At 47.3% G+C, this 23635-nt stretch overlaps 1 protein-coding gene across 1 annotated transcript in view; it reads right to left on the bottom strand.

Moving 5' to 3' along the window:
• Positions 1–23635, bottom strand: part of RFC1 (replication factor C subunit 1) — a 191754-nt gene that overhangs the window by 30400 nt on the left and 137719 nt on the right. Inside the window, exons 11-14 of the mRNA XM_075346966.1 lie at positions 21011–21190; positions 20566–20670; positions 18445–18808; positions 5501–5610 (exon numbers count right to left, since the gene is read on the bottom strand). Of these exons, the coding sequence (XP_075203081.1) occupies positions 5501–5610; positions 18445–18808; positions 20566–20670; positions 21011–21190 (759 nt within the window). The remainder of the gene's footprint in view (positions 1–5500; positions 5611–18444; positions 18809–20565; positions 20671–21010; positions 21191–23635) is intronic.

Genomic DNA, 23635 nt, shown 5'->3' with positions numbered 1-23635 from the left:
TGTTATAGATCCATAAACATCCTACAGATTAGTGGGAGACCCTGTCCGATAGATCAAAAGACTGTGCAGAAGCACTCACTTTAATAGGCCGACATGCAGGACTCCTGCATACGCGTGAGCACAGCATTGTATGGACACAAGGGCCTCGATTCATTAAAGGGTGCTTTACATGCTGCAACATCGCTACCGATATATCGTCGGGGTCACGTCGTTAGTGACGCACATCCGGCGCCGGTAGCGACATCACAGCGTGTGACACCTAGGAGCGACGATCAATGATCGCAAAATCGTTCAAAAATGGCGATCGTTGACACGTCGCTCCTTTCCTTAATATCGCTGCTGCCATTGGTACGATGTTGTTCCTCGTTCCTGCGGCACCACACATCGCTGTGTGACACACCGAAGGAGCGACGAACATCTCCTTACCTGTGGCCGCCGGAAATGCGGAAGGTAGGAGGTGGGCGGCATGTTACGTCCCGCTCATCTCCGCCCCTCCTCTGCTTATGGGCGGCCGGTTAGTGACGTCACTATGACGCCGAACGCACCCCCCTTGAGGGAGTGATTGTTCGGCAGTCACAGCGATGTCGCTGACAAGGTAAATGCGTGTGACGCTGCCGTAGCGATAATGTTCGCTACGGCAGCGATCACCACATATCGCACCAACGACGGGGGCGGGTGCTAACACTCGTGACATTGCTAGCAATCGCTAGCGATGTTGCAGCGTGTAAAGCCACCCTTAAGACTAGTGATTTATATGATATTTTTAATGACGGGTGTGCAGGAATAATATTTGTCTAAGTCATTAAGTGCACGCCATACATCTTTATCAGTGGCGTGCACCTCTGAGCACCTCGCCAGATATGCTACTCTACGTATTGCAAAATAAAAAATACTTTTTGGATATCTTAGCCATTGCTGTGACTGTCGTCTTTCCCTTTACATGATGGACTCCTTGGACTTTGGATTTGCGTCTGCTTTTGTGCTAATTGCCCCATCAACCTAGCCATTTTATTCTTTATGATAGAAATTATACTCCAGTCAGAGACTGGAGTAAGATTTCTGCTGTAATGTATGCTGCCACTTTTCCTGAATTTGATGGGCGCACTGGCTATGTCCCCTCCACAGCTCCACCTATTATTAGACTGAGCTGTCTGAAACCGGTGTGAAAATGGCAAAAGACCCAATATTTTTACACTACTTCACATTGTACATGCATTGAGACTTTTCAAATTGTTTTACTGTAGGAAAAAAAAAAAAAAAAAAAGGAGAAAACACTCAAATGACTTGGGGCCATAAACTTTCTATCGAGCTCACACAGTGCTTTACATGCATAGGAGCTGAACTTTTAAGCAACTGGTGGATTACTTGGGACCTGAATGTCAAGCTGGGTATATGAGTGAGTACTAAGTGAGTGGTGAAAAGTAAGAAGGGAAGCCCTGCATCTAGAAAAAGAGAATTTTGTTTACTTACCGTAAATTCTTTTTCTTATAGTTCCGACATGGGAGACCCAAACCATGGGTGTATAGCTTCTGCCTCCGGAGGACACACAAAGTACTACACTCAAACGTGTAGTTCCTCCCTCCGGGCTATATACACCCCCTTGATGACAATCTACCCAGTTCAGTGCAAAAGCTGAAGGAGGACATCCACCCATAAGTAGAGATAGAGTAAAACTCGGAATAACCGGAACTCTGACTACTAACAACAGCCGGTGAAACACACGGAACAAAAAAACTGCCAACAGGCAACAGGGAGGGTGCTGGGTCTCCCATGTCGGAACTATAAGAAAAAGAATTTACGGTAAGTAAACAAAATTCTCTTTTTCTTTATCGTTCCTTATGGGAGACCCAAACCATGGGACGTTCCAAAGCAGTCCATGGGTGGGAATAAACCAAACTGAGAAGTAGGCAAAACCTAACTTCACAAATGGGCGACAGCCGCCTGAAGAATGCGTCTGCCCAAGCTCGCATCTGCCGAAGCATGAGCATGCACTTGGTAGTGCTTCAAAAAAGTGTGCAGACTGGACCACGTGGCAGCCTGACAAACCTGCTGAGCCGTAGCCTGGTGCCTGAAAGCCCAGGAGGCACCGACAGCTCTGGTCGAGTGCGCCTTAATCCCTGGCGGGGGAGGCACCTGAGAACACTGGTAGGCATCGGTGATAGCCGACCTGATCCAACGAGCTAGGGTCGGTTTAGAAGCAGCGAGACCCTTGCGCTGACCAGAGGTTAGCACAAAAAGTGAGGTGCACCGCCTAAAAACGGCGGTGCGTGACACAGATTCGGAGCGCCCGCACCAAATCCAAGGTATGCAACGCCTTTTCAAAGCGATGCACAGGGGCCGGACAAAGAGAAGGCAATGAAATGTCCTGGTTAAGGTGGAAAGGAGACACCACCTTAGGGAGAAAGTCCGGAGACGGACGAAGAACCACCTTGTCTTGGTGAAACACCAAAAAGGGGGATTCCGAAGATAGCGCAGCCAAATCAGAAACTCTCCTGAGAGAAGTTATGGCTACTAGAAAAACAACTTTCTGTGAAAGTCTAAACAAGGGAACCTCCCCGAGAGGCTCAAAGGGGGGTTTCTGTAAGGCCGTGAGGACCAGATTAAGGTCCCAGGGATCCAAGGGCCGCCGGTAAGGAGGAATGATGTGAGATGCGCCCTGCATGAAGGTGCGCACCTGAGCCAGTCGGGCGATACGCCGCTGGAACAATACCGACAGAGCCGACACCTGTCCCTTGAGGGAATTGAGGGACAGTCCCAGCTGTAGACCGGACTGTAGAAAAGACAGGATGGTCGGCAAGGAGAACGGCCAAGGAGCATGGTCGGAAGAGCGACACCAGGACAGGAAAATCCTCCAAGTCCTGTGGTAAATCTTGGCCGAGGAAGACTTCCGAGCCTGAGTCATGGTGGAGATGACCTCAGAGGGAATGCCTGAAGCCGTCAGGATCCAGGACTCAAGAGCCACGCCGTCAATCTGAGAGCCGCAGAATTCTGGCGGAAGAACGGACCTTGAGAGAGAAGGTCTGGGCGGTCCGGGAGATGCCACGGCACCTCTACGGACAGACGGAGCAGGTCTGGGTACCAAGCTCGCCTGGGCCAGTCCGGAGCAATGAGTATGACTCGACGGCCCTCCATTCTGATCTTGCGCAGAACCCTGGGCAAGAGCGCTAGAGGGGGAAACACATAGGCCAGACGGAACTGAGACCAATCTTGAACCAGTGCGTCTGCTGCGAAGGCTTGAGGATCGTGGGAGCGAGCCACGTAAACCGGAACCTTGTTGTTGTGCCGGGATGCCATTAGATCCACTTCCGGAGTGCCCCACTTGCGGCAGATTGATCTGAACACTGACGGATGCAGGGCCCACTCGCCGCTGTCTAAGGTTTGACGGCTGAGGTAATCGGCCTCCCAGTTTTCCACGCCTGGGATGTGGACTGCAGATATGGTGGACTTGGAGTCCTCCGTCCACTGGAGGATTCGTTGAACCTCCAACATCGCCAGACGGCTGTGAGTCCCGCCCTGGTGATTGATGTAGGCAACCGCTGTCGCGTTGTCCGACTGCACTCGAATGTGCCTGCCCGCCAACAGGTGGTGAAAGGCTAGGAGAGCTAGAAACACAGCTCTGATCTCCAGCACATCGATCGAGAGGGCTGATTCGGACGGAGTCCAAGTGCCCTGTGCTCGGTGATGGAGAAATACTGCTCCCCAACTGGAGAGGCTGGCATTCGTGGTGAGGATCACCCAGGACGGAGTCAGGAAGGAGCGTCCCTGAGACAGAGAGAGGGGCCGAAGCCACCACTGAAGGGAGCTCCTGGTCTGTGACGACAGAGCCACCTGCCTGTGCAAGGAAGAGATCCGCTTGTCCCAACAGCGGAGAATGTCCAGCTGCAGGGGACGCAGATGGAACTGAGCAAAGGGGACCGCTTCCATGGACGCCACCATCTGACCCAGCACCTGCATGAGGTGTCTGATGGAATGACGGCGGTGCCTCAGCAGAGAGCGCACCGCCAGACGAAGGGACTGCTGTTTGACTAAGGGCAACTTGACAAGTGCCGGCAGAGTCTCGAATTGCATCCCTAGGTACAAAAGCACCTGGGTCGGGGTCAGAGTGGACTTGGGCAGGTTGACAAGCCACCCGAACTGAACTAGCGTGGCGAGAGTGAGAGTAAGGGGGGTGCGGTGGGCACTTGGTGTGCCCTGTCAGTAGGTATGGTGGGTAGAGAGGAGCATATGTTGTGCTCTCTGGTACCCGCTTCAGTGGGTGCAGGGTGGGACATGGGTGCTCTCCTCTCTGCTGGCTGGCCATCCATGTGGTCCCACTCCTCCCACTGCCGTTGCCTGAGCTCCGCACCCTCCAAATCTTTAAAATTAAAATAAAAAAATATCAGAGAATACAAGTGTGTGATCCTCCTGAAACACAAAGCATTGAACTGGGTAGATTGTCATCCAGGGGGTGTATATAGCCCGGAGGGAGGAGCTACACGTTTGAGTGTAGTACTTTGTGTGTCCTCCGGAGGCAGAAGCTATACACCCATGGTTTGGGTCTCCCATAAGGAACGATAAAGAAAAAGGGGTAATGGTGACCCCTGACAACAACACCTACTGCTGGTCCCAGGGCTCTTTCACCACCCTAGATAGGTTCTATACCTATGCGCTGAGCTGGATACTTGACCCTAGGTATCCCTATTGCTGGAACCTAAATAGGGATCGGGTGGGATGAGCTCTTCATCAACTCCACTAAACGCTAAAGGAAGACACAACGAGGATACACAGGGGGGGGGGGGGGGGGAAGCATCAACTACTTATCCAAAGATGACTCTGGCAGAAGTTCAACAATGATTCTACAGATGAGAGCAAGCCACCTGCTTGTAACCAGTGCTACAATGAACGGAATATCACCAGCACAGGGAAGAAGGGAGTATTTAAGCAAAAGGGTAATACTGTATCAGCAACTGGACAGAATTTACGCTCCTTTGTGGATTAGATGAAAATCCAGCAAGAAAGCTACCCAGTACAATGAATACTAACAGCAGTGAAAATAGAAAGTCAGGGAGCATTTTGCGCAGCCAAACGCTGTGACCTTCTACTGCCACCTGTGACACTGAATCCCCACAAGTCATCAGGCCAAAAACATAAATGCATAAAAAACAAACCTAGATATCAACAAAAGAAGAAATATCATCTTTAAACAGTATATGTGTTATCCACATCAACCTCAGAAAGTGAGAGGCACGCTTCACCGGCAGTGAGCCCAGCCTTGCCCGAGTCTAGCAGGTATTGTACAAGTGCCCTTCTCCAAGTATAGGACAAGATGATGTATCTGCCAATAGCACACATATGGCCCATCACTGCAACGTCATCAGTGCCCCTCACTTCCCAATTTTGAAAAGAGGGGTGCTGGATTGCTTCTCTGAGGTCTGAAGACCTTACAAGGTATGAAATAGATCAGAGAATATACCGTAGATAATAAAAAAAAAACAAAAACAAAACAAAAAAACTAATTTACCTCGCAAACGAGAACTGCTGTTGTAGTTTTACCGATGCCTGGTGGTCCGGACAGCAGGGCAGCTTTACAGGATGAGCCATCGTCCTTGCCCCCAAATTTGTTATACTTTACTGAAATGATATGATAATGACATTTAGTTGGTGGAGCCCATAACTGAAATATAATATGGAAAGTGCAACAAAGGCGCCAATCACCAGTGTAATGTGAAACAATTTTTGATAAATGGTTAAATTATAGGTTTTAAAGTCAAATATCAGAGGTAAGCAGAAACTCTGACGAAGCGACAGCAGGTAAACTATTTGTTTCATGCAATAATGTGTCTATCATCACCAAGATTGCAGAGACGGGTTCTTCAGTAGGCCACGGCTCCATTGGCAACACATTAGCACACGTGCAACAGCTACTAGTCCATCACTGTCAGTTATTAACAGCAATTGGATAAATAGCAGTGATCTGAGCTATCTCTGGTTGCTACTGCTGTTAAAGGCAGATGTTGAAAGTATAAAACAGCAGGCTTCTGCCTGGTCTCATACACAAGCTCTTCAACTGTGATCTATACTTACATCGGGGTGAGTAAAAGCATTGCTATACAGGATTTTTAACTGGATACGATTGTTTTGAATAATGCAGTTGGCTGTATTTTTCATACAGCAGTAAAGTAAAGTACAGTGGAACCTCGCTTAACGAGTAACCCAGTTAGCGAGTATTTCGCTTAACGAGCAAAGCTTTCTGTAAATTTGTAACTCTGTTTACGAGAAAGCTTTGCTGTACGAGGAAAATCCTCACCGCACACACTTCCGGTTCCGTGTATCCACCGCGCTCTGACCCGCTTTTGCAGTCCACACAAACAAACACGCATGCACAACACATACAGTATTATGCTCACCTTACCTTCCGTTCCAACTCCGGCCTCATGGTTCTTGTAGTTCCCCGGTACATCGTGATGAGGGAGGAATCCTCGTGGTGAACCTCTAGATCCAGAAGGACAGCGATGGAAGGTAAGGTGAGCATAATACAGTATGTGTACCTTCCATTCCATCGCCGGTCTCCTGGGTCCTGTAGTTCGCCGGTATAGGCTGTGCATCGGCAACCATAGCGATGAAGCAGGAACTTCCTCTGTCACCGCTACTCAAAGGCAGCGCGCTGACCAATCAGAAGCAAGCGGCTCCTGCCTTTGACGTCAGCGCTCTGGCAGCTGAGGTTCCTCCCTCGTGATGGTAACCCGATACACAGCCCGTACTAGCGAACAGCAAGTCCCAGGAGACCGGCAAGGGAGTGGAAGGTAAGGTGAGCATAATGTGTGCGTGCGTGCTTGTGTGTGTTTGTGAGTGTGTGGAATGACACAATAGGGGACCAGGGTGGGTCATTTAACAAGTTGTAGAAGGAATTGTCTGCATTGCAATGATTTCCTATGGGAAATCTTGCTTTGCTGAACGAGTAACTTGGGTAACAAGCACAGTCCCAGAACGGATTGTTTTCGTTAATCAAGGTTCCACTGTACATGCTTTCCTACAATTGACAAGTGACGTATCTGTCTGAATGATTATATTAAATGGATGTATAAAACACGCTGTGGACAAACCCTAATGCTCATAGTTTAGCATAAAAAGGAAACTGACATTATCGATGTTCTCTTAGGGAATAAGACAGGAGGCGGCTCTGTCTTCACTTAGCATCACAATGCGACACCTTGAGCTTTTAGGTGTCGTACCAGTTTCATACCCAAACTAATGGGGCATACACTAACCTAAAAAACACACACAGCAAAGCTGTGAAAAGTCAATGGCAACTAAAACATAAGCCTTGATGGCTGGAGTTTGCGCCCATTATTACCTCCATTCTTTGGCTGGGTGTTTCCAGTGTCTTTGACATGCTTGGTTGCTGGATATTTTTTGTATTTCTACATCAATAGCTCCTCAACCAGAAAGACTGGTCGCGGCTAGAGTTGAGCAAGTTCCTAACTATTTGTACTCGCTATACTCATAATGATTACTGTCTAATACTCGCGTATTCATTCCGAATAGCGTGTGCAATGCAAGTCAATGGGGAAAAAAAAACAAAACAAAAACGCAAAGTAACGAGTACCCTGAATTCCACACTATTCGCACAAATAGTACGGTATTCGGGTTACTCGTTACTTTGAGTTTTTCCCCATTGACTATTCGGAATGAATACGGGAGTATTAGACATTACTCGTTATGAGTATACTGTAGCAAGTACGAATAGTTAGGTATTCGCTCAACTCTAGTTATGGCCCCAAGTTCTAAATGGAAAAGATTGGTCCAGACTGCATTGCAATGACTAAATAGGCCTAAATGTGCCCATGATATCTAGCTATATTAAGGGTCCAGCAGCCACGGGAGTATAGTTGGTAGTCAGTTGGGATCAGACTGCATACAATACATTTTATTACCCATTTGCCAGCTGTGACAGGTGCCCTGGGGCCTCACTATCTTAGGCTGCTTTCACACTACGTTTTTTTAACATGCGTCAAAAACGGATCCAGTGCAAATGCGTTTTCATTTCAATGCATTTGCAATGCATTTGCAATGGACTTGCATCAACATGCGTTCACATGCGTTACAGTGAGGATCCAGCGAGTTGCAGTTTTTTAACTTTTTTCAAAAACGCTACTTGTAGCGTTTTTGAGATGCGTCCAAATACTGTTTTTCACTGGATCCTGACTATACTGCACGCAAAACACATGTGAACGCTGGCATGCTGATAGACAGGATCCTGCTTGCTCTACGGAGCATGCCCAGAAACCAGCCTGGCGTGATCATTCTCTCCCCCTCCCTCTCTCCCCCGCCTGAGAGCGGCGGACGCTCGTAACCAAGGTAAATATCGGGTAACCAAGCAAAGCGCTTCACTTAGTTACTCGATGTTTACCTTGGTTACGTGTGCAGGGAGCAGGCAGCCCGGCTCCTAGCAGCTATGGACGCTCAAAACCAAGGTAAATATCAGGTATCCAAGCAAAGCACTTCATTAGTTACCCGTGTTTACCTTGGTTACCAGCGTCCGCAGCTGTCAGATGCCGGCTCCCAGTCTATCACGTTCAGTTCCCCTCACTCCCGATCACATGACTTCAATGCCCGCCCATAAACTTCAAGTGACAGGATCCTGCAAAATAACACATGCGTTTGCATGCGTTTTTCTTTGTAAAAACAGGATGCACTTTTACAGCAAAAAAAGTTCATGACACATGTTAAAAAAACGTAGTGTGAAAGCAGCCTTAGCAACATGCCACGTTCCATGTGAAGACCTTTAGGCTATCTGCACCCAAATCTGCAGGAAAAACACTGCAGGGGAAAAACGCTCAATTTTGATGTGTTTTTTTTTAATTGCTTTCAATGGTGAAAACAAAGGGAAAACAAAATGCAAAAACAATTGACATGCTGCAGACTTTTTCTGCAACAAAATCTACAAGGAAAAAAATCCTGAACGTGTGCACAGCACTTCAGAATTCTCAGACTTTGCTGTTATCAGGATTTCCTTGCAGATTTCTGAAAATCTGCAAGAAAAACGCAGCAAAAAAAGAGAATTTTGTTTACTTACCGTAAATTCTTTTTCTTATAGTTCCGTATTGGGAGACCCAGACCTTGGGTGTTTAGCTTCTGCCTCCGGAGGACACACAAAGTACTACACATAAAAGTGTAGCTCCTCCCTCTGAGCTTATACACCCCCTGGTGAGCCAGTCCCAGCCAGTTTAGTGCAAAAGCTGAAGGAGAATAGCCACCCACAAGTAGAACAGAGCAAGAGCCGGAACAACCGGAGACTCTGTCCACGACAACAGCCGGTGATAACACGCGGAACAAGAATTTGCCAACAGGCAACAGGGAGGGTGCTGGGTCTCCCAATACGGAACTATAAGAAAAAGAATTTACGGTAAGTAAACAAAATTCTCTTTTTCTTTATCGTTCCTTTGGGAGACCCAGACCTTGGGACGTTCCAAAGCAGTCCCTGGGTGGGAAATAAACAGAAAAACTAAGAAGTAGGCAGAACCTAACTTCACAAATGGGCGACAGCCGCCTGAAGGATGCGTCTGCCCAAGCTCGCATCTGCCGAAGCATGAGCATGCACTTGGTAGTGCTTCGAGAAGGTATGTAGGCTAGCCCAAGTGGCAGCCTGACAGACTTGTTGAGCCGTAGCCTGGTGCCTAAAAGCCCAAGAGGCACCGACAGCTCTGGTCGAGTGTGCCTTGATCTCGGCGGGGGAGGCACCTGAGTACTCTGGTAGGCGTCCGAAATAGTCGATCTAATCCAACGGGCTAAGGTCGGCTCAGAAGCAGGGAGGCCCTTGCGCCGACCTGTGGTTAGCACAAAAAGAGAGGTGCATCGCCTGAGCGCAACGGTGCGAGACACATAGATCCGGAGAGCACGCACCAGATCTAGAGTATGCAGCGCTTTTTCAAAGCGATGAACAGGGGCCGGACAGAAGGAAGGTAAGGTAATGTCCTGGTTAAGGTGGAAGGGAGAGACCACCTTAGGAAGAAAGTCCGGAGTCGGACGGAGAACCACCTTGTCTTGATGAAAAACTAAAAAAGGTGACTCCGAGGAGAGCGCAGCCAAATCAGAGACTCTCCTGAGAGAAGTTATGGCAACCAGAAAGGCCACTTTTTGAGAAAGACGATACAAAGAAACCTCCCTAAGGGGCTCAAAAGGGGGTTTCTGCAATACCGTGAGGACCAAGTTAAGGTCCCAGGGATCCAAGGGCCGCCGATAAGGCGGAATGATGTGAGACGCACCTTGCATGAAGGTGCGGACCTGAGCCAGCCGAGCGAGACGCCGCTGGAACAGAACTGACAGAGCTGAGACTTGTCCCTTGAGAGAGTTAAGGGACAGTCCTAGCTGCAGACCGGACTGTAGAAAAGACAGAAGGGTCGGCAAGGAGAATGGCCAAGGAGGATGGCCGGTAGAGCGACACCAGGACAGGAACATTTTCCAAGTCCTGTGATAGATCTTAGCGGAGGAAGACTTACGGGCCCAAGTCATAGTGGAGATGACTTCAGGAGGAATACCAGAAGCCGTCAAAATCCAGGACTCAAGAGCCACGCCGTCAATTTGAGGGCCGCAGAATTCGGGCGGAAAAATGGACCTTGCGAGAGTAGGTCTGGACGGTCCGGGAGATGCCACGGCATCTCTACGGACAGTTGGAGCAGGTCCGGATACCAAGCTCGCCTGGGCCAATCCGGTGCAATGAGGATGACTCGACGGCCCTCCATTCTGATCTTGCGCAGGACTCTGGGCAAGAGAGCTAGAGGGGGAAACACGTAGGACAGACGAAACTGGAACCAGTATTGAACCAGAGCGTCCGCGGCGAAGGCCTGAGGATCGTGGGAGCGAGCCACGTAAAACAGGAACTTTGTTGTTGTGACGGGATGCCATTAGGTCCACGTCCGGAGTGCCCCATTTGCAGCAGATTGACTGAAACACTGCCGGGTGCAGGGACCACTCGCCACCGTCCACGCTTTGATGGCTGAGATAATCTGCCTCCCAGTTTTCCACGCCTGGGATGTGGACTGCGGATATGGTGGACTTTGAGTCCTCCGCCCATTGAAGGATGCGTTGTACCTCCATCATTGCCAGGCGGCTGCGTGTCCCGCCTTGGTGATTGATGTAGGCAACCGCTGTCGCGTTGTCTGACTGGACTCGAATGTGCTTGCCCGCCAACAGGTGGTGAAATGCTAGAAGCACGGCTCTGGTTTCCAGCACATTGATTGAAAGGGCTGACTCGGACGGAGTCCAAGTGCCCTGCGCTCTGTGGTGGAGACATACCGCTCCCAGCCGGATAGACTGGCATCCGTGGTGAGAATCACCCAGGACAGGGCCAGGAAGGAGCGCCCTTGGGACAGGGAGAAGGGCCGAAGCCACCACTGAAGAGAGCTCCTGGTCCGTGGCGACAGAGCCACTAACCTGTGTAAGGAGGAAGGCCGCTTGTCCCAACAGCGGAGAATGTCCAGCTGCAGGGGGCACAGATGGAACTGGGCAAAGGGAACAGCCTCCATTGACGCCACCATTTGACCCAGCACCTGCATCAGACGCCTGAGGGTATAACGGCGGGGCCTCAGCAGAGAGCGCACCGCTAGCTGGAGTGACTGCTGTTTGATTAAGGGCAACTTCACAAGTGCCGGCAAAGTCTCGAACTGCATCTCTAGTTACGTGAGACTCTGGGTCGGAGTCAGAGTGGATTTGGGAAGATTGACAAGCCACCCGAATTTGGCTAGAGTGGCAAGAGTGAGCGAGACACTCCGCTGACAGTCTGCGCTGGATGGAGCCTTGACTAGAAGGTCGTCCAGGTAAGGGAGCACTGCCAACCCATGGAGGTGCAGAACCGCAATCACTGCTGCCATGACCTTGGTGAATACCCGAGGGGCCGTGGCTAACCCGAAGGGGAGAGCCACGAATTGGAAATGATCCTCTCCTATTGCAAAACGTAACCAACGCTGGTGTGAAACTGCAATTGGCACATGTAGATAGGCATCTCTGATGTCGATGGACGCCAGGAAATCCCCTTGGGTCATTGAGGCGATGACTGATCGCAGAGACTCCATGCGAAAATGCCGCACCCGAACATGCTTGTTGAGAAGCTTGAGATCCAGGATGGGCCGGAAGGTACCGTCCTTTTTGGGAACTAGGAAGAGGTTTGAGTAAAAACCTCTGAACCGTTCCCGAGCGGGAACTGGTACAATTACTTCGTTTGCCTGCAAGGATGCCACGGCCTGTGAGAAGGCGGCGGCCTTGGAGCAGGGGGGAGTTGAGAGAAAAAATCTGTTTGGCGGGCTGGAAGAGAATTCTATCCTGTAGCCGTGAGAGATGATATCTCTCACCCACTGATCGGAGACTTGTTTTAACCAAGCGTCGCCAAAGTCGGAGAGCCTGCCACCGACTAAGGACGTTGCTGGAGCGGGCAGAGTCACGAGGAGGCTGCCTTAGTGGCAGAACCTCCTGCGGTCTTCTGCGGACGCGCTTTTGGGCGCCAGTTGGATTTCTGGTCCTTAGCTGAGTTAGCGGACAAGGCGGAGAGCTTAGAGGACGACCAGTTGGAGGAACGAAAGGAACGAAACCTCGACTGATTCCTACCCTGGGCGGGTTTTCTGGTCTTGGTTTGTGGCATGGAAGTACTCTTCTCGCCAGTAGCTTCCTTAATAATTTCATCCAGCTGTTCACCGAACAGCCGGGAACCAGCAAAAGGGAGCCCAGCAAGGTACTTCTTTGAAGAAGCATCTGCCTTCCACTCTCAAAGCCACAAGATCCTGCGGATAACGAGGGAATTAGCCGAAGCCACCGCAGTGCGGTGAGAAGCCTCTAGCATGGCTGACATGGCATAAGATGAAAAAGCTGAAGCTTGAGAAGTTAAGGCAATCATCTCAAGCATAGATTCCTTGGTGAGGGAATGCATCGCCTCTAGAGAAGCAGAGATGGCTTTGAGAGCCCACACTGCTGCAAAAGTCAGGGAAAACGCGGCCCCCGCCGCTTCATACACATATTTGGCCAGAAGGTCAATCTGACGGTCAGTGGAATCCTTAAGTGAGGTGCCGTCAGCCACCGACACAACGGTCCGGGCTGAGAGCCTAGACACCGGGGGGTCTACCTTTGGGGAGGGAGACCACTCCTTGACCACCTCAGGTGGAAAGGGAAAACGGTCATCAGAACCACGCTTTGGGAAGCGTTTGTCAGGACAGGCCCTGGGTTTGGTCACAGCGGTCTGAAAACTGGAGTGGTTAAAGAACACACTCTTTACTCTCTTAGGCGAGGTAAACTGGTGCTTTTCTGCCAGAGAGGGTTGCTCCTCTGATACTGGCGGATTGAGATCCAGCACAGAATTAATAGAAGCAATCAAGATCAGATCACTAAGATCTGAGTCACCCTCGGAAAGATCGATGGGGTACATGGAGTTAGCCTCCGAGCCCCCCATAAGGGCATCCTCCTCATCTTGCGAGTCAGCTCTTGAATCAGAGCCGCAGGATGAGGAGGGAGAGGAAACCCTGCGCCTTCTCTTAGGAGAACGGGGTCTGGGACCTGATGATGAATCCTCTGTGAGCTCCGATGGACGGAGGTCAGAGGATAGGGATCCTAAAGGACCCTTAGCAAGAGCATGAGAGGCACCCTGTGAAGGGGGCTGATGCATATTCATCAAAGTCCTGGACAAAAGTCCAATGGACTCAGCAAATGACTGGGATATAGACCTAGAGAAGGACTCTACCCAGGCCGGGGGTTCAGCCACAGGTGCAGAGGCAGCCGGAGAGACCACTGGGGGTGAGACTCCAGGCTGTAGCACCGCCAAGTTAGAGCAGACATCACAATGTGGATAGGTGCTCGGCTAAGGCAGCAGGAGCTTACATGCAGCGCATACAGTATACAGCTTTGGAGCCTTGCTCCTCGTGAGACATGCTGCTGGAGTGGGGGCTCTGCAAGAGAATGAATCCCAGGGAGAATATAGAGAGGTCCACAACCAGAGACCGGCTGTGGCTTACCAGACCACTGGAAGCGGTGTTGTGTGCCCTCCAGATCCCGAAGCCCGGACCCCCAATGCACAGCACCTCAGCAGGGATGCAGAGTGCAGAAAGGTCCAGCGCAGAGTGAACTCTGCCTAAGAAAATGGCCGCCGGAGCGAAGAGAGGGGGCGGGACTTGGGGGCGTTCCTGTAGGAGAGCGGGAACTGGAGGGCCATAGAGACCTGCAGGGGAGGAGACACGCCCCAGCAGTGGGGAGTGTCCCTCCCCTGTGCAGGACGGCCGCCGGGAGGAGCCGTGCCTGTCCCTCTGCATGAGTGACATGCGAGGGTAGTTAACAGAAACTAGGCCTCCGGCAAAGCCGGGGCCTAAATTTAAGCGGCGAGGCCAACGCGCAGGCACCATCGGCGCGGTTCTCGGGCGAAAGCTAGAGAACCCGCCGGAAATGCCAAAATAAATACATTCAGCATACTCTCCCCATACAATAAAGAACAGGGACCCCCAACATATAAACGTCTCAGGTACTTAGCTGCTGAGACGCAGGGCCAGGTCCCTGGGGATGAGTGCTCCGGTCCAGCAGAATCCTCAAGGGGCTGTGGATGGAGACCGGTCTCCTGCCAGGCATGGAGACCGTGCTGGCTCCCACTTCAAGCCAGAGCCCAGGAGGGATGGTGAAGGAGCACGGCATGTAAGGCTCCAGCCTTGGAAATCAACCTTACAACACCGCCGACACAGTGGGGTGAGAAGGGACATGCCGGGGGTCCAGACGTGGACCCGCACTTCTTCAATCTCTTCCAAAAAAAAAAAAAAAAATCATGAGAATGCATGTGTGGATGTATGCCTCCTGAACACAAAGCGATAAACTGGCTGGGACTGGCTCACCAGGGGGTGTATAAGCTCAGAGGGAGGAGCTACACTTTTAAGTGTAGTACTTTGTGTGTCCTCCAGAGGCAGAAGCTAAACACCTAAGGTCTGGGTCTCCCAAAGGAACGATAAAGAAACACACCGTGTGCACACAGCCTTAGGGGCTTGTCTTTATAGATTTTGCTCCAGGCCTAGTATAAAAGTATCCAGGATTGGGGCACAAGTCTCCAGTCACTCTATATGATTGCAGACTTGTGAATCCTTACAGCAGACAATGTGCGCACTGTCAGGATTCTCTGATGATGGTAGCAATGTGACCTCAAGTATGTAATTTGCATACTTATGGACAAATTTCGATGAGACATGTCTGGCCACGGTGAACTCACTTGTATAGTTGGCACACGAGGAGCATGTATGCAGATTACATACTTGTGGTCACGCACCCGCCTGCGCATCAAGTCAGCACACACAGGATTCACATGTCTGCAATCACATTGAGTTAACTACAGACTTGCGCCCCGAGCTTGGACAATCCCTTTAAGCTTCAGCGCCCATGATGAAATATTTGGTTCGCTTCTGATGCTGCAGCTTTTCTGCATCAATTATCTGAATTAGGTTACTTGTGATTTTTACTGTAGTTTTTGTCTCTTTTGTGATATGGCAGGTTTTAAATAAAACTTTTGAAAATTTGTCGTGTGCATTACATGCAGTTTTATTGCATTTACACTGCGGAAACGCAATAAATTATATACACTGGAGATCAAAATTAGAGAACAAACACACAATTTCCTATATGTTAGGGTCATTGTGTAGTCCTAAGTGATAATATCCTAACATGAGTAAACTAACAGTATTTTAAACTTATTTCATGAATTGAATTTATTGTATAGCACATAATAAAAATGTAAATGAGATAAATGTAACAGAACACTGATTAAAATTAGAGAACACTTTCAAAGACCTGCAAGTTATTGGTGTTAATCTGGCACCTGGTGCTTATTTCCTTAATTATCTAACAAACCCTATGTAACAGGCAGCCTAACTTTCCAGTTTGCACTGACTTTGCAAAAATGGTGTGCCGTTCCAAAGTGACTGAAATCCTCCAATGGCAGGTTGTCCAGATGAAGGCCAAAGGGGTGACCCTATCAGCCGTAGCCAGAGACGTTGGTCTTTTCAAGTCTGTGATTTTGAGTATATTGCATTTTTACAACATCACAAACTCTTTTGACTCCCCCAAGAAGGCTGGTTTCCCTCGAAACACAAATGCAAGAGAGGAAAGGATAAAGTGGAGAATTTCCATGGGTAATCGTTTCAACACTGTAGCTGGAATTGCTCGGCAGTTCAGCACTGAACAGGGTAAGGATCTGTCTCGTCATATAGTGTCATGACGTTGAAGAGCATTTGGACTGAAAGCCCACTCTGCAGTGACCAAACATCACAATAGCAGAAAGACAAAAGGAGAAGTGCTCCACAGTTCATTTTAGTGATGAAAGCTATTTTAATTTATTTGGGTCTGATGGGAAACATGTTCGTCAACAAACTGGGGAAAGACTGAGTGATGTCCTGTGGCCGCATATCTGCTGAAGTCTTTCAAAGCAAAGGTCTGTACACGTCCTACTGATTGGTAACTGTTGTTACCTCAAGAAAATTTAGTTAGAATCTTTTTCTGTGCTACAGTCATTGCTGTTCTCCAATTATGATCATCAGGTTTTGGACAAAATAAAGGTTTTATGTTGATAAACTTTGGATCTTTTGTAAAACCCTGTTCTAGTGGCATAGTGCACCCCTTACAAAAAACCTTCAAATGTTCATCAATGTAGATTACATTATTTCTGAAAAAAAGCAAGTGATCATACATTGCGCTCCAATTTTGAGAGTGTGTGTGTGTGTGTGTGTGTGTGTGTGTGTGTGTGTGTGTGTGTGTGTGTGTGTGTGTGTGTGTGTGTGTAAGATGTACGTACTAACATATATATACACAGTACAGACCAAAAGTTTGGACACACCTCATCTCTAGAACAACTATTAAGAGGAGACTTTGTGCAGCAGGGCTTCATGGTAAAATAGCTGCTAGGAAACTACTGCTAAGGACAGGCAACAAGCAGAAGAGACTTGTTTGGGCTAAAGAACACAAGGAATGGACATTAGATCAGTGGAAATCTGTGCTTTGGTCTGAGAAGTCCAAATTTGAGATCATTGGATCCAACCACCGTGTCTTTGTAGAAAAGGTGAACGGATGGGCTCTACATTCCTGGCTACACCGTGAAGCATGGAGGAGGAGGTGTGACTGTGTGGGGGTGCTTTGCTGGTGACACTGTTGGGGATTTATTCAAAATTGAAGGCATACTGAACCGCATGCCTACCACAGCATCTTGCAGCTGTGTGCTATTCCATTCAGTTTGCGTTTAGTTGGACCATCATTTATTTTTCAACAGGAAAATGACCCCAAACACACCTCCAGGCTGTGTAAGGGCTATTTGACTAAGAAGGAGAGTGATGGGGTGCTAAACCAGATGACCTGGTCTCCACAGTCACCAGACCTGAACCCAATAGAGATGGTTTGGGGTGAGCTGGACCGCAGAGTGAAGGCAAAAGGACCAACAAGTGCTAAGCATCTCTGGGAACTCCTTCAAGACTGTTGGAAAACCATATCCAGTTACTACCTCTTGAAGCTCATCAAGAGAATGCCAAGAGTGTGCAAAGTAGTAATGAAAGCAAAAAGGTGGCTACTTTGAAGAACCTAGAATATAAGACATATTTTCAGTTGTTTCAAACTTTAAGTATTTCATTCCACATGTTTTAATTCATAGTTTTGATGCCTTCAATGTGAATCTACAATTTTCAGATTCCTGAAAATAAAGAAAACTCTTTGAATGAGGTGTGTCCAAACTTTTGGTCTGTACTGTATATGTTTTTAATCCATGGATTTTCTGTATCTCCATCAAGTCAATGTTGAAAATCTGAAATAAAACATTTACTGCAACAGAAATTGACATGCCGCAGATTTAGACATTGCTCTGCAGGTCAGTTTCTGCAGTCAACCCCCCCCCCCCCCCACCCCCCCACCCCCTCCTCCAAAAGCCCTCAAGTTAGCTTTAGAGGTCTATAAAGCCCATTGGCTTTGCTGGGACTGTAGGACACTATTTTCTTTGTGCACGTAAATACACAGCAGAAAAAAAACCCTCATCAAATACTCATCGTAGGTGGGAATATAGTATTATGGAGCTTATTTTTCCTGTCTGGGCTCATTTTTTTTTACTCTGTGGTAACCGGTGACGTAATTAACTAATGGGCGATTAGATCTAATCTTTCATGGCGTATTATGCTGAGTATTGCATAAAACATTAGGGAAAGTCTTTTAAGAAACCTATAAACAAAGAAACACCCCCTGAATATGTGTACAGGAGGTACACAATGGGGAGATTTATTACACGGTCTAAAAAATATAGTCTTTGTTGCCCATAGCAACAGGGCAGATTTCAAAGCACTGTGCTGTTAAAAAAAAAATGAAAGCTACTCTGTGATTGGCTGGTATTGTTTCTTCTAAATGCTTAATAAAGTCCCCCTATATCTCTATACTGAATATATTCCTTACTACATGCACTAATGAACCCCAAATAGTGTGGATTACCGGCAGGCTTCTTCTCATCAGTAGAGTGGTTGCTGTGCCAGTTTCTTAGCCACCGAATGAGTTTGCTGGCACAGCTCTGATCTCCCTGCTGTCCTATGATGGCTTTCACGGAGGTCGGCTTGTATTTATCGACCCACAGTATACTTTCTGTCTTGCCGCTGACTGATGCCAAGTCCAAAGATTTAACAGAGCTGAGCTTCTCTTGTTTTCCGCCCATCTTCCAGTCAGCAGAGGTCTTCCCCTCGACCGCTAGTTTCTTAGCTCTTGGCGACTGTCTCTTTTCTGGTGTTAGCTTCCTCTTTACCGGGCTTGGCTTTTGGGTCACTTTTTCTGGTGTTTTTTCAGCTTTTACTTTGGTTTTCATCTGAATAGGGGACAACATAAGACATTATAAATAAGCAAAGAAGTCTTGATGATGGCATGTTCCTCTGTCCAGAACAAGACACTGAATGCGATCTCTCATCACGACAAACCCTGACCATATACCCCATTAGGGTATATAGACCGATTGAGTCTGACAGGCCACTATGGTATACTTGGGGCGTATATGCAGATCTAGCCACCTGAATGTCCACCATGTTATAGTATAGTCTGCTAGCAGAAGCCACTGCACAGAGAAAGTCCAAATAGTTAGGTTGTAGTGATTGATTTAGACAGAGAACTTTGATCTGTCTTAAGCAGATGCCACAAAAACTAATAAATACTCCGGTGATAAACTGTAAGCACAGGTGCTGGCTGCATTATACAGACGGCCCCGAGAGTAAGCAATCTCCGATCGTAACAGTCTAAACACTGATTCCACTGTCAATCATTAACCAGATTAGGAGCGGGGTGTCCATTGCTTCCTTCTCGGGGTGCTGATGGGTTGTCATGCTCGTCGGGCTAAAGGCCCAGTCACACTAAACAACATTGCTAGCAACATCGCTGCTAACGAACAACTTTTGTGACGTAACAGCGATGTTGCTAGCGATGTTGCTGTGTGTGACATCCAGCAACAACCTGGCTCCTGCTGTGAGGTCGTTGGTTGTTGCTGAATGTCCTGGGCCATTTTTTAATTGTTGCTCTCCCGCTGTAAAGTACACATCGCTGTGTGTGACAGCGAGACAGCAACAACTAAATGTGCAGTGAGCAGGAGCCGGCTTCTGCGGACTCTGGTAACCACAGTAAACATCGGGTAACCAAGAAGCCCTTACCTTGGTTACCCGATATTTACCTTCGTTACCAGCGTCCGCCGCTCTCAGCTGTCAGTGCCGGCTCCTGCTCTGTGCACATGTAGCTACAGAACACATCAGGTAATTAACCCCATGTGTACTGTAGCTAGGAGAGCAGGGAGCCAGCGCTAAGCGGTGTGCGCTGGTAACCAAGGTAAATATCGGGTTGGTTACCCGATATTTACCTTAGTTACCAAGCGCAGCATCGCTTCCACGTGGCGCTGCTGGCTGGGGGCTGGTCACTGGTTGCTGGTGAGCTCACCAGCAACTCGTGTAGCCATGCTCCAGCGATCCCTGCCAGGTCAGGTTGCTGGTGGGATCGCTGGAACGTCGCAGTGTGACATCTCACCAGCAACCTCCTAGCAACTTACCAGCAATCCCTATCAGGTTGGATCGTTGTTGGGATCGCTGGTAAGTTGTTTAGTGTGACTGGGCCTTTACTGAAGCCCCTACAACTTCCAGGTCTGCCATATTAGTACACCTATGAATAGGCTGGGCTTCATAGGAGACAAGTAATTATACAGAAAATTGCAATACTACAGCATTGCAGTGTATTGTAATAGCTATGAACTGATAGCAAGTTCAAGTCCCTAAAAGTGAGTAATAAAATAATAAAAACAATAAAATATAGCTTTAATAAAAAAAATAAATAAAAATCAAATAGTTGAAAATCAGCCCCTATTTTCTTAGAGGACCATCCACCAGGATTTTCATATATTAAGTAAAGCCAGTACTATCATGCTGATTCTATAAATACCTTTAGTTGTGAGATCGGATGTATACTTTCTGAAATATAGGCAAATAAAATGTGTTCTGATAATCTGATTGGTTGACACAAGCAAAATCGCTTGTTTTTAGGAGGTAAAATAAAATGTAAATTATAACCGTGGTGCACTTTTGCTGCACGTACCTCAACTTCGGCTGCTATAACATACTTTGATTTTTTTCCAGGTAACGATCGGATTAAACCAAACAGACCGTCCTCATCAATAATCTTTGTACCAAAACTTTCTGCCTGTACAAAGATATTAGAAAACCTGAATTAAATGCGAAATCAACTGAATCGTGTAGAATGTACTGTGACAAGATGTGTAATTTAACCTTTTACCTTTTAGCACTTGTAGGCCCCCATTCATCAAGACTGGGGCTATGTACGCTAGTTTTGACAATATATAAAGCATTCAAAAAGGATTAAAAAGTATCTAAAACTGACAGCATGCAGGGGGGTGCGGGGTCACTTCTTCCAAAGCATAACTTCAGAAATTACATTTGTGATAGATCACTAAGAGGACCTATCTGGAGATTATACATTTCCACCAGGTCATATGCACTGCAGGTTTCATCCTTTATCATACCTTCTCGCGTTTGGACTCTCCGCCATCACGGCCAAGGATGAGATAGTTGGTCTTTTTGCTGACATTTCCGGTTACTTTGCCTCCATAACGCTCCACTAAAGACTTGGCCTCATCTCGCTCTATGGACTCCATGACCCCAGTTATGACAAACGTCAGACCCTCTAAACAGTTATCTGCCCCCTACCAAGAAAAGAGAAGCATCACAGGAATCACAGACATGTCACATCTCAGGAATGCGCTCAGAAATGACATAATTAGACACTGAATAACTCCTACTACATATAGTAACAAATAGTAACCAATTATATATTGACAACAGTGACTATGGCGGCAGGACTGGTATGAGATTACTCCTGGCTCTCAGCGGGGGATCTATAATACATCAATAACTGGATCTGTTACAAGTAGGGGGCGCTACAGACGGTCAGAAAATCTACATTTAAATTGAAAGTTAGTGATTCCAGTGAACAGTTATGCAGAATTTTATACAAAAGGGTACACAATGAATAATAAGAAAAAGGCATTTAAAAAGCTAAAACAAGAAGGCAGCGAGGAAGCATTAAAAATATATAGAGAAAAAAATAAAATGTGTAAAAAACAAATATATTTAGCAAAAGTAGAAACTGAGAGACTCATTGCTAAGGAAAGCAAAGCAAATCCCAAACTATTCTTTAATTATATAAACAGAAAAAAGATTAAAATTGATGGTGTTGGCCCTTTAAAGAATAATGAGGGTAAAATCATAGAAAGCGATGTGGGAAAAGCAAATGTTTTAAATACTTTTTTCTCAACTGTGTTCACACAGGAAAAGCATATGCCAGGGGAAATGCAGAGTGATCATGTAAATGCCCCATTAAGTATGACCTGCCTAACCCAGGAAGAAGTGCAGAACTGACTTAGTAACATTAAAATTGACAAATCACCAGGCCCTGATGGCATTCACCCTCGGGTATTAAGGGAGTTAAGTAATGTGATAGACAGGCCTCTATTCCTTTTATTTAAAGACTCTATAGAAACTGGGTCTGTTCCACTGGATTGGCGGCTAGCAAATGTGGTACCAATATTCAAAAAAGGGTGCAAAAGGGAACCTGGAAACTATAGGCCGGTAAGCTTAACATCTGTTGTGGGTAAAATGTTTGAAGGGTTTTTAAGGGATACTATTATGGAATGTCTCAATGTTAATAACTGTTTAACTCCATATCAACATGGATTTATGAAGGATCGCTCCTGTCAAACTAACCTGATCAGCTTCTATGAGGATGTAAGCTCTCACATGGACCGAGGAGAATCATTGGATGTCATTTATCTCGACTTCGGTAAAGCATTTGACACTGTCCCACATAAAAGACTGCTAAGTAAAATGAGAAAGCTTGGGCTCGGGGAAAATGTGTGTAGATGGGTAGGTAGCTGGCTTAGTGGTAGAAAACAAAGAGTGGTTATTAATGGTGCATACTCAGATTGGGCCAGGGTTACTAGTGGGGTGCCACAGGGGTCTGTATTGGGCCCCCTACTATTTAATATATTTATTAATGATCTGGTGGATGGTTTACAGAGTAAAATATCAGTATTTGCAGATGATACAAAACTATGTAAGGTAGTTAACACAAAGGAGGACAGTTTGCAACTACAGATGGATTTGAGTAAATTGGAGAATTGGGCTAAAAAATGGCAAATGAGGTTTAAACACAGATAAGTGTAAGGTTATGCACATGGGAAGGAGAAACAGATGCTACGATTACTTACTAAATGGGAAACTGCTGGGGAAATCAGACATGGAAAAAGACTTAGGCATCTTAGTGAATAAGAATCTAAATTGGAGTGCCCAGTGTCAGGCAGCAGCCACCAAAGCAAATAGGGTGATGGGATGCATTAGAAGAGGTCTGGGGGCACGAGATGAAAACATCATTCTCCCTCTGTACAAATCACTAGTCAGACCACACTTGGAGTATTGTGTGCAATTTTGGGCGCCGATGCTGAAGAAAGACATTACTGAACTTGAAAGGGTTCAGAGGCGGGCTACTAAAATAATAAATGGAATGGGTGCATTACAATACACGGAAAGGTTATCAAAATTAGGTCTATTTACTCTAGAAAAGAGAAGACTTAGGGGAGACCTAATAAAGTAGGATTTTTGTGTACTCACCGTAAAATCTCTTTCTCTGAGTCTTCATTGGGGGACACAGGACCATGGGTTATGCTGCTGTCACTAGGAGGCTGACACTAAGTAAACATAAAAAAGTTAGCTCCTCCCTAGCAGTATACACCCCGAGCCGGAGGCGGGCTCAGATCAGTTGGTGCACAAGCAGTAGGAGGAGTACCAGAATCACCATACATAAACACAAGTTGTAACTAAAACAATGCAGCCGTGCAAACAAGAGGTCTATGAACATAAGACCACTGAAAAAATAGCCGGCAAATGCAATTGAATCAACCAAAAAACCAAGCAGGGTGGGTGCTGTGTCCCCCAATGAAGACTCAGAGAAAGAGATTTTACGGTGAGTACACAAAAATCCTACTTTCTCTATCGTTTCATTGGGGGACACAGGACCATGGGACGTCCAAAAGCAGTCCCTGGGTGGGAATACCGAAAAACCCGCAGAGGAAGAAAAACAACAACCTCCCTCG

Source organism: Anomaloglossus baeobatrachus, chromosome 1 (assembly GCF_048569485.1).
Source record: "Anomaloglossus baeobatrachus isolate aAnoBae1 chromosome 1, aAnoBae1.hap1, whole genome shotgun sequence".
Lineage (NCBI taxonomy): Eukaryota > Metazoa > Chordata > Amphibia > Anura > Aromobatidae > Anomaloglossus > Anomaloglossus baeobatrachus.
This window is presented reverse-complemented; position numbering and strand designations above follow the sequence as displayed.